Here is a 10,975-nt window from a genome sequence, read left to right on the forward strand (position 1 = left end):
TACAGGGGTTTGAAGTTATTGTCCTACCTGACACCTTTCTCTCTCATCACTCTTCTCCTTCCTGCATACAACATTATTATTGTACACGTGGCAGAAAGCTGCACCATGTAATTCAATCGAGCTCACGTTATATCCCAGCCCAACCAAACAAAAAAAAAAATACAAGAAAAAAAGTTAAAAAGAAAAAGGGTTAGGTTGAGCTGCTCATCACGTTATGCTTAGGATGAGTGTATCTTGCCAACAGCTCATGCCAGCTGGCGTTGATTGGATTAGACCACGGTGGTTGCCGGTGGTCTTCGTCTGACGACTCACCCGCCTATGTTACGGAGATTTAGGACCAGAAATAATCAGACAAAGCTTCCTCTATGTACTGCTGCTGCTTTTTGGGATGATTTGATACGAATATTTGGTTTTAGTTTGAGAGAGACTACTAGATTAAGACTAATCGAAACAAATAAACAATGCTAATATTATTATTATACCCTACTTACTTATATGACTTTGAATTTAATACATACACTCGTCCACGGAAGCCCAACATCCTTGACCCACACAGACTGGGCCAGTCTAGACCAAACATTACAAGAAAGAGAGGCCCCAGACAAAACATAACAAAACAAAAATATGAAGAAAAACTTTGTCGTACAAAGAATATCAAGACACAAACTTCTGCCTTGATGCCTATTATCCATGAGTTCAATTGCCATCCATAGCTCAACACAATGAAACAGAATTTAGAACAGGACAGAAGAAAAACAGAAACTCAAGCCACTTGCAATTGGCGGCGCCTTGCTGCAGCTTTCTCAAGGGCCTTCAATCTGCTAGCTTCCATTCGTGCTCTCTGTTCATCTGTCATCTGATTTTCCTTGGATTCACTAGCTTCATTATTTGGAACTTGATTGGTTAATTCTTTCTGAAAACTACCAGGTGCAGATATACTAGGAGCAACCATATCACCATGCAAATTCTCAGAGGGTTCCTACAATTAGCAAAGCAAAGGGGGACCATCAAACTTTTGCACACAGATACTAGGGACAACAAACGCAGCAGCATTGTTCAGTGAAACGTCAACTTTACAAGGTTTTCTATTAATATTTTCTAGTGAAATGCCTTTCATATTTCGTCAAAAGAATCCTGTGATGGTTATCTTCAGTAGTAAACACTCAAGACAAGCAAATACTTCATAACAAACCAAGCTTATATATGAACCCACAGAAAAATTGAATAAACTAAATTGAACAAAATAGCAGCACATACTTCAGTGGCTTTCTCGTAAATTTCGTGAAGCATATCTTCCTGCATATCATCAGCATCATGGTTCCCTGAAGACGAACCTCCTGGCTGATGGCTTGGTCCCTCAGGGTTCAAGGTTTCTGCAGAAAATTAATAGGATCAGAATTCAACAGGGGAACATAGAAAATAGCAGTTGTTTCCAAAGCAAATAGTTCAAATATCATTGATCAAACAAAAATATTATTACAAATAATGAAGAACGACCCAAAAACTTCTAATTAAATTATTTCATACAGAAAAGAAGACCTTCCTACTTAATTATTATTATTTAAAAACGACGTAACATAGAAATAATGGCAGTAGATTTCCACTTATCAATATCATTCTCCCTGACATCTTTCATGTGGATTCAGAACAACTAATCTCTGGTGCAATGATGTTCCTCTCTCAGCATTATTCGTGCTCCACTCAGCAGCCAATCCATTATCGTAGCATACTAACATCATGATAAAAGTACTCTATACGAAAAATTTCTTAATTGGGTTATAACCTCAACCTCTAAGGATTCCATTACCATAGTCATTAATGAATATTGAGCTACTTTTCTCATCAGTCAGTTACTCCAATAAGCTTTTGCAGAGAATGTGTTTTTCTTTTTTCAATTTTCTTGACAGGTCTTTTGTTACAATAGTAGAGTAATTGCATTTTCCAATTAATACCAAACAACTCAGGCAACATGCACTCAAGACATTGTTGAAGCTGTACCCTAATACACTGTTGAATTAGAGCTATTATACAAAAATGAGAAAATGACAGAGCATAATACCCTGTTGATCATTTGGATTGCCTTGTTCGACTGGTGGTTCACGCAACTTTGTCGGGTCTCCTCCACTTGCAACTCTTTCTCTCAATTCTCTAAGAGACATCTAATATAAAAAAATGAAACATTTAATAGAAAAATTTGCACACAGAGTAAAAGATTAAAGCAGAGTCCAGACTCCAAAGGAATTTATTTACTTTTATTATTTTATTTTTTTAAAGAAAAAGAAAAAGAAAGATATAGAGAGAGAGATCAGTACCTTTACTTGTCTAGTGGAAGCAACTTGTTCGACCTTATGAACAAATTGATCGAATGAGTAATATGGGAGCAAACGTGAGTGCCATTCGGTGTACAGCCCAATTAGGTTCCCCAAATCTCTAACCTGCAAAAATTGCAAAAAACTTTATAGCATCATATGATGAATTTTCTTCCACAAAAGAAAAGAAACAAGAGTATAATTGAATATGAGACCTCGTTTCCGCGGCCACGGTACTTGAAAGCGCGAGGGAAGTGGCGGAGGACGTAGCCGAGGCCATCATCTGAGAGAAGCAGCTGCGGGGTCAGCTTCGGCCGAGTCTTCGGAACTGACACCTTTTTCGCCTTCGAAGCACCGCTTCCTCCTACACCAGTACCGCTCTTGAAAGAATAAGAAGAGGAATTGGGATTGGGATTGGTAGGCTTAGGGTTAGGGTTAGGATTGGGATTGGGATTGGGATTAGGATCGAGGTTAGAATTGGAATTTGGGGCAGCGGCGGAGGAAGGGCAGTCACGTGACCAGTGGCCTGGTCGGCCGCACTTGTAGCATCCGGTTGCTGGTGCCTTGTCCATTTTCTTCTGATTTGGTTTCTGCAACCAACCACTGCTACTTTGCTTTTTATTTCATTACTCACTCTCTGGATTTATTTTCCCATTTTCAGGTTCTTTGGCGGGAACAAGAGGAGGGAATTAGAATAGGCCATCTGGATATTTAAAACGGGCTCTGACTAAGGAAACCAAGGCCCAGTGTAATATTTAAAATGGGCTCTACCTCTGGCAATCCGGAAAAGAAATTCAAAAGTGTTTTGTAGACTTCAATGAAGTTGAAAAAATTTGTAGAGTGTAACTTTAGGAATTTAATTAAGTCCACTCTTTGCTAAATGTGTGCAGAAAATTTCTCAGAGATAAATATGAGTTGAATTTTTTATTTGGGGCAGTAGAAGGAGAAAAACTTAGTTGCAATGGCGGGGCCAATAATGCTCTATCACGTGGAAGTGTTATCACGTTTATCATAATTTTATTGATCAGGAATAGAGGAAAGTCTTTTAATGAGATGTTTACTTACAACGAGAAAAGTCATGAAATTGAGTTATGAACCATAATAATTTCAAAAAAGTACACATATTATAAGTTGAATGAAAATTATCCAAATTCATGACATCTTTGAGGAATTATTTCAGAATGGCCCTCTATTTTTATAAGCTTTGCTTGGCTTTTTTATAAATAAAAATAAAACGTGAACAGTTTCTGTACGGATTAGTAACAAGTTGCAGAACAAACATATGTTTTATACTGGATCCAAAACTAGGTGCAGCCCAATATCATTCAAAAGGCAGCAAAACTGAATTCATAACACAAGAATAATTTACAAGGGAAATCTCGTTACGCAGTTTAGCGCCCAAAATGTTGCTAAGCTTAACAGTAAACATCGCCGGTTCCCAATTACAATGCCTTCACCTTCCCTGTTTTGAACAATCATCTAAAGTGGCTCCATTCCCTGCCCCTCTCCCCCTTTTCACTTTCCAACAAAGGGAAGGCTCACAACGCATACAAATTAACAGCAGTTCCTCTATTCTTCTTTCAAAATTGAGGTATTATATACAATATTTCCCTTGCCAATGCAAGTGTACAAATATTACTTGTGATAAGTTTCAGTTTTTAAACAGCGGCACCTTATTTTCATGAACTCATGGACCAATCGTAGTTCTGGTACACAATATTTATAGGACCTCCATCGCCCAAAAGATGTGTCAAAAGACCGGCTCTGGTTGCATCCAAGTAATTGAGGATCCACTTTAGAATTTCTTTTTCTTGTCCAAAATCACCATTGAACCTGCATAATTTTTTTTTCAATAGAAAGTAGAGCGCGTGAACATTTATATCAGAAGTAGAACTGAATGCACACAACATTTTTATTTTCAGCATTGAAAAGGTCAATGATTCGATGGCTCACCATTTGATAATTTGGGTGAGATACACAGTCCTCTTCTCCAAGTTCACTTCCATTCCACCATTCTTAAAGAACTCTCTTGCTGCAAATCTTAATTCAGCTTCAACTCCTTGTGGCGAGAAGAACCTTACAGTTGGGCTTGACCTTGTCCCGTTACAGAGTCCAAAGTGAATTAATGGATTCACTTTAGCACAAGCAAGCTGAATTGTATTGGATGAAATGAGACTTAGTACTATTGTCAGAGATTGAGAATATGTATGCAAACAAACTAACTGCAACCTGTTACGATACTTTTACATGCTGAGATTGATCTTCCAACCAACCCTTAGTATGTATGACTACATATGAAGGAAAAGTTTCAAAAATCTTAAGAAATTGATCTTCTTTACTAATGAAACTGCAGAAAATTTTATTCCAGAACAGTTATATTGTCCAAGGCTTAGAGGAGGGATACGACGTAAGAACTGGAGATTAATTATCTTGCTTACCTCTGTACGGTTGTCTCCAGCTCCAAAAGGCTTGACCAAGGAATAAGGAGGTCTACGGTTGTTTCTAAGGATCCCATTTTCGATGGTACTGAGGGAGTAAGGATGTCCTCCAACTAAATATTGGAATTCAGAAAAGAAGGATCTCCTTTCAATTACACCTTGTGGACGCCCTACCCTGATAACTGCATGGATGACCATGGCATTGTAGAGGTTCAAAAAGAAGGATAGCCTCGCATCTGGAGAGAGTTCAAAAAGGTTCACTCGGTGAAGTTCTTGAACCAAATTTATGTACCTGCATTTAGGAGAAGGAAGGAATTAGCTTAAAACAGAAGTTCCCGAAATTGGCAATGCAGATGACACACATAATAAGCATCAGTATATCAATAGTTTGAAAAAATCTTCAGCATGAAAGTAAAATAGTAAAGCAAATGAAACCAATCAAACTATTTCATTCAAAGAGGAAGCCACTTCATCATATTTATATCTTCAAAATATGCAATGTAAACCAAACTGGGGAAACTTCTGCGTATAGAATTACTACTAAAATGCTTATGTAATTGAATCTGCATCCTAGTATACTGTTTATTGCACAGTTAGTGACAGCAGATTAGACATAACCAAGAGCAACTACCTTTTAATTACTTCAATTTATAATCTATATATACTACATTGATAATATCAGTTTATTATAAATGGAACAAAGTAAAAGCAGTAATTGATCTTACCTTCGGAACTCCTCACTGTTGCTTATGCCAATGTAATCAAGATGGCGCCTGTCGTCTGAGGCATAGGACTCGAGTATGGCAGACATGATCTTGGTGAGCCTTTGGCCAACTTTAGCCGCAGACTTGGGCTCAGTATCACTTATGGATCCTCGGAAATTAAAGCATTTGGGAATAAATGGTTCATGCTCAAGGAAGCGATAAAAGTGGTTTCCATCTTCAAAATCATTTTCCCTACACAAATACCAGAAGGATAAATATGTATGTATAAAACTACACCAATGTCCTCAGTTTCAGATAGTTCAAGTGATGTTTTCTTACCCAAAGACGTGATGAATGAAGTGCTTCCTGGCTAGCTGCCTCCCAATCTCAACTGCCTGCATGTGTTAACATACAATTCATTAACATCTGTGACTAGAGAGATAAGTGCAACGTCCGTGCAATGCCCTCAGTGTATCTGAGAATGAAGTCAAAAGATTAAGATTCCAGGACTCATTCAAAAAATTTGGCTGCCGCACTTGGATAAAATGTGGAATAATTCTCAAGTTGTTGAAGTCAACACTGCCAAACTAAAACTTCATAAATTTCAAGAAAATAAAATTAAAAAGAAATAATTATCCGTCATCATTATAAATTAAAACGTTAGATTTGAAAACTCGGACCAATTCCTAGCAATTATGAAATATCTGGAAAATGATAAGAGTTGGGGCTACATTACCATGTCAAAAAACGTTACGCGTTTACTTTTTCATGGGTGGAAAGGAGCCAACATCTGACTGAGTGTGTTCCACATGATATATATATATATAGCGGGACCCCTTCAGAACCTTTTCTTGTTTTCGAAGGAATCATTCAAAAGGCAAACATAACTCGACCAAAAACATGCTCGACTGGCTCAACTACCCTCATTGGGCAGGGATAAAATTGAATGCAAAAGGAGGAGCGTTAGAAAATAAAGCCAACAGAGAGAGTAGGCCCACTGGAAAGCTCCTTATAATAATAGCAGTCACTTGATATTGTAGATGTCATAATGTTTTCCATAAATCTAATGGAATTAGACTAAATTACTCAATCCAATGAAAAGATGTAGCTACAGAGAATGACGAAAAAATAGCTAGTAGGTTTGGGTCGGTAACCCACCTTATTAAGCAAATACCACTCTATTAATTTAATTAATCAATGATGTAATTGTATTTTTAGTATTAATTTTATCATTTTGCGAACATAGTCGTCATCATTCATGTTGGCTATGGGCGTGTCGAAGACGCCAAGCGAATTCATAGGTTTATCCGAAAGGACAAGAGCCAGTATCGCTGAAATTTTTTTAGCGGTTACTAATATTTTATTTATTGTAATTAGTAGATTACGGCTAGTCAGCGATTCGATACGAAGCAGGCGAGGCCAGGCCAGCGATTAAATTTAATGCCACGCAGCACACTGTAACCAAATAGTCCCGCGGAATTTATTTCAAACCAAAAGAACACGAAGCCGCGAGCCCAGTGGTTACAGTGGTCCGCAACACGGAGAATAACGGTAAAAAATAGATTTGGGAAATTTGGGGGTCCGTACCTTTCTACGCCCACAGTCCAAGTGCTGAATGAGGACCTCCACCATCTCGCTCCCAGCGAAGCAGTTTTTGACGATCTTCATTTTCATCAGACGGTCCTGAATAGGCAACCTCAGTCTCAACACCTTAACAATCCCGATCATCTGGTCCGTCCATTCCTCCTCGGGATCATCGAAGCCGTACACCGGGGTTGCAGGTGCGTCATCGGGACATTTCGAGCTAAGCATCTCCTTCAACCTCTGGTCAAATCCTCCACTGTTCCTCAACGAGTTGAGCGCCACAAGACCCCCAAACAACTTCTCGTTGAAGAATATCTGAGGTACGGACGACGTCCCTGTCCTCTCTACAAGCTCTTTTTCGCGATTTGGATACACGTCGATGTTGATCTCCACGAATTTCAGTCCCTTCTCTCTCAGAAAACTTCGCACCGCTGTGCAGTCCCTGCAATTCGATCGAGAGAAGAAGCTGATTCGACCTTTGAGTATTTGTCCTTGTTGCTGATGATCATCAGACTCGGTCTTGAGCTTGACCGTCACTTTGAGGCCGGAGAGATTGAACTCGGTCACGTCCCGCTTATTCGATTTTGGATCTTCTTCGGTGTCATTGTTGTTATCCTTTAGCGACGACAATCTCCTCACGAACGCCGCCGAGAAATTGCTGCTTCTCTCTCGGATGAGCTTCCCGATCGCCGGCATGGCGACGCCGAACTTCTGGTTAGCTGAAGCGTCGCCGTTTGGAGAAGCTGGGGGTGAGCTGTTAAGGCCAGGCGGTGCCTCTGGTTTCGGAAGGTGCGCATGAGGTCGGAGGATCCCTGCGCCTGCGTTGTTTTCTGTATTGGGCGTATCAACGGCTAATTTCACGTGCTCGGACTTTTCGGGCGAAACCGTTTGAAAGTCGTCCGAGTTTTCGGTCATCGAGGAGGAGGAACCGGCGTCGTCGTGGTCTTCGAGGTAACCATTTCTTCCATTCGCAGTCTTAATTTCGGAAAAGTGATCTCCCTCTTCTTCCTGATCATCATAATCTTTCTGTTCCGGTTTTCCACAAATACCGTTGGGGATTGAATTTGAATGATTCATTTTCTCGCACTTTCTGGGGCTTTCCGGGAAAAGCCCATTCGCCGGTGCCTCATTTAAGTTTCCGGCAGGTTTACAAATTCTAACCTCAACAGCATTTTTTTCCATTCCTTTGGTGGAAGAATCCATTATTTCCTTTCCTTATTGGAAAGGAAATGCAAATATTTCTTGTTTAGGAAAACGGAAAACAGGAAACCCTAGGAAGAGGAGAAGATCATAAAAGAGGGAAAGGGAGTGGACAAAAAGGGAAGCGAAGAAAGCAAAGGAAATGGGTTAGATAGATATAGAGAGAGAACGATGAATTCGGAGAGGTTTTATGGAGGAAATTCCCAGAGGTTTTATGGAATCATATTTTAATAAACAAGAAGAGGTCAAACACGTCCAGACATTTGGACTCTTTTTGGGCCCTATCCAATTGGGTCGCCGGCCCAACCTAAAAAATATCATTGGCCCCACTTAAACCGCAATCTGTGGGGTGTTTTCAAAATCGATTCGAAGTTACCAAAATGCCCCTGCCACTCTGGCTTTTAAACTTTCACAACACATGTTTGGACAGCCTGGTGCCGTCTGTTAATCGTGTGTGAATGTAGGGGTGTTTATGTAAATTCAAGGGTTCGTTAGGAATGCCGTTAATTTAGGTTCGTGACTAACTACTAGTCTACAAAAGGAATCCGGAATGATTACGCAAGGTTGGTCCATTGGCACGGCAAGAGTCCAAGTGGCACTAGAACGGAATTCCTGTTCATTTTTCTTTCATTTTTGTTCAATATGTATTCGTTTTTTTTAAAATGTTGTTCTGATTTTGTGTAATTATATTTTAAGTTTCTGAAATAAAATTTTGGTTTTGTAAAATTGGAATTTGTGTTAGATTAAAATGTTGGTAAAAATAAATCAAGATCTAACAGTAAAAAATGAAGTTAAAAACTTTAGGTTGATTGAAGTTAAAAAATGTATTGATGAATAATAAAATTCTCATTTTTTCTATTAACTTGTTGTGGTTGTCCTTAATTTTGTTTTCAATATTCATATTGGATATTTTGCTTTAAAAGCGATAGAAATAAGGAATATAAATTAATATTAAATAAATAACTCACATTGACAAATAGTGGGTTCTTCTCTAATTACCTTGTAGCTAAGTGTGGACAAGGCGAATAGACAATATTTTCAACACGCCTGTCGCGTTTGAAATATTTGATTTGGGTGAGGCAATCTCCAAAATGGAATTTTGGCCCAAATCCAGTCACAACTAATGCATTAGTTTAGGTGCTCAAGTTATGGAAAAACAGTACCGGTCAAAGTTTTGCCCATTCTTCTTTCATTATTTGTTTTTTCTTTAAATGTTTTTTCTTTAAACGAATTAGCATTTTCAAGATTGGAGAATGCGTCTTGTAGCAATTGGAAAACCGTTTCAAAAAATAAAAACAATGAAAACGTGTCTGATACTACAATTTGAGAATAACATAAACAAAAAAACAATGTAAGTTTAATTAAAATGCTGACTTTGAATATTTTTCAAGGCAATTTTTGTTGGATAGTTAAAATTCTCTAACCTTCTCTCTAACTTGTTGGGTGGTCTTTTTTATATTTAAATAATTTATGGGTATGATTATTTATGTCTAAATAAAATTAAAGAAAAAAGAAGAAGATCGAACAACCCAATAAAAATACTGGGTCCCAAGAAAATTTACACAACGAAGGTCAATTCTATTAAGAACGAAACAGAAGATCTATCTCTTTGGCCAACGATAACACAATCTCTGCACAATTGATGTACTTTGAAATCATAAACAAACTGAGATTTCAGTAAATACCCAAGAGTCAACCCAGAAATAAAGAAGAAGAAAGGAAATATAAGGGAAATCAATCTCGTTTTGAGAAATAATCAACTAAGAGGAAAATAAAATAGAGCTTCATGAGATTTAGATCCAGTAATTCAAAAAGGGAGAGTTGTTGTAGTTGCTGGAAAAAGTGATAATTGCACAAGAGAGAAATTTTTTGGTTAGTGTACGGTTTCGGTATTTCGGCTTTAGATGTTCACCCTTAGTATTGATGGATAATTGTGTTTGGTGAGGAAATTTTTTGTTTTAGAACTTTTCTACGATGGATTCAAGAACTAAACTATCGATAATATTGACGAAATATAGAGGATATTTTTTTTTCGAGTCTAGGATATTTTGGAATATATTCATACACATATTGTATAAATATCGATAATATCGGAAAATATCGATATCGATAATATCGGAAAATATCGATATCGATAATTTCTCTCACACTTCAGCAACATTTGACAAAAATATCACTATAATATCGATAATATGGAGATGATGAAGATAGTGAAATTTTTTAAGAGTTATTTACACTAACACCTCATGAGGTTTTAATTTGTTTTCACAAAACCTTTTTTCGTTGATTGTTTGTCCAAAAATTGAGGATTTCATTGAAAAAAAAAAACTTATCCAAATGACAAAATTAACCTCAATGAAGTATATACAATCTAATCTAAAAGGCCAACTTTGTCATTTGGAGATTTTTTTGTATAAAGATAATATAAAATCATCAAAGTTTTTTTTCCCATATCCCATGACCAAGTGGATGCTGAGGTCAGAGTTAAAGATAGTTGTGCTAGTCTATGGGCCGTTTTGTTGGCCATTCTAGAGATATGCATAATGGAAGTAGTAGGCAAAAGCGCAAGGATCGCTTTGCAGTCCTCCACCAAAGAACCAATTGAGGAAGTATCCGCCGTTGTACGGCCCAGCGATTGGACCAGCTCCAATGCATCACACTCCATCTGCAAGTGATTAAAGCTCATATCACCAGCAAATTGTAACGCCTCCCTAAGAGAAAGGGCCTCAGCATGCTCTGG

General features: G+C 38.0%; 2 protein-coding genes across 2 annotated transcripts; both read right to left on the bottom strand.

Annotated features, from left to right (window-relative positions):
- Positions 1-447: 447 nt before the first annotated feature.
- LOC103321037 (zinc knuckle (CCHC-type) family protein) lies at positions 448-2,921 on the bottom strand. The gene is made up of 5 exons (XM_008222786.2): positions 2,525-2,921; positions 2,313-2,435; positions 2,060-2,159; positions 1,258-1,373; positions 448-979 (listed from the first exon to the last, which is right to left on the bottom strand). The coding sequence occupies exons 1-5, from the start codon at positions 2,879-2,881 to the stop codon at positions 764-766; spliced, it is 912 nt and encodes a 303-aa protein (XP_008221008.2). The 5' UTR covers positions 2,882-2,921; the 3' UTR covers positions 448-763.
- A 709-nt stretch (positions 2,922-3,630) lies between these two features.
- LOC103321036 (glutaredoxin-like protein) lies at positions 3,631-8,939 on the bottom strand. Its single transcript, XM_089045983.1, has 6 exons — positions 7,039-8,939; positions 5,791-5,846; positions 5,473-5,703; positions 4,748-5,039; positions 4,263-4,459; positions 3,631-4,142 (listed from the first exon to the last, which is right to left on the bottom strand). The coding sequence occupies exons 1-6, from the start codon at positions 8,236-8,238 to the stop codon at positions 3,989-3,991; spliced, it is 2,130 nt and encodes a 709-aa protein (XP_088902109.1). The 5' UTR covers positions 8,239-8,939; the 3' UTR covers positions 3,631-3,988.
- Positions 8,940-10,975: the final 2,036 nt, after the last annotated feature.

Source organism: Prunus mume, linkage group LG2 (assembly GCF_029339155.1).
Source record: "Prunus mume cultivar Tortuosa linkage group LG2, ASM2933915v1, whole genome shotgun sequence".
Taxonomy (NCBI): domain Eukaryota; kingdom Viridiplantae; phylum Streptophyta; class Magnoliopsida; order Rosales; family Rosaceae; genus Prunus; species Prunus mume.

What these genes read in the sequence shown, in the direction of transcription:
- LOC103321037 (XM_008222786.2), bottom strand. Translation starts at nt 2,881, where the DNA reads ATGGACAAGGCACCAGCAACCGGATGCTACAAGTGCGGCCGACCAGGC. An exon ending in CTTCCACTAGACAAGTAAAG is followed by an intron (nt 2,160 to 2,312) that starts GTACTGATCTCT and finishes TTTTTATATTAG; the next exon opens with ATGTCTCTTAGAGAATTGAG. An exon ending in TTTACGAGAAAGCCACTGAA is followed by an intron (nt 980 to 1,257) that starts GTATGTGCTGCT and finishes TGCTAATTGTAG; the next exon opens with GAACCCTCTGAGAATTTGCA.
- LOC103321036 (XM_089045983.1), bottom strand. Translation starts at nt 8,238, where the DNA reads ATGGATTCTTCCACCAAAGGAATGGAAAAAAATGCTGTTGAGGTTAGA. An exon ending in TTCATTCATCACGTCTTTGG is followed by an intron (nt 5,704 to 5,790) that starts GTAAGAAAACAT and finishes GTATTTGTGTAG; the next exon opens with GGAAAATGATTTTGAAGATG. An exon ending in CTGGAGACAACCGTACAGAG is followed by an intron (nt 4,460 to 4,747) that starts GTAAGCAAGATA and finishes AATACAATTCAG; the next exon opens with CTTGCTTGTGCTAAAGTGAA.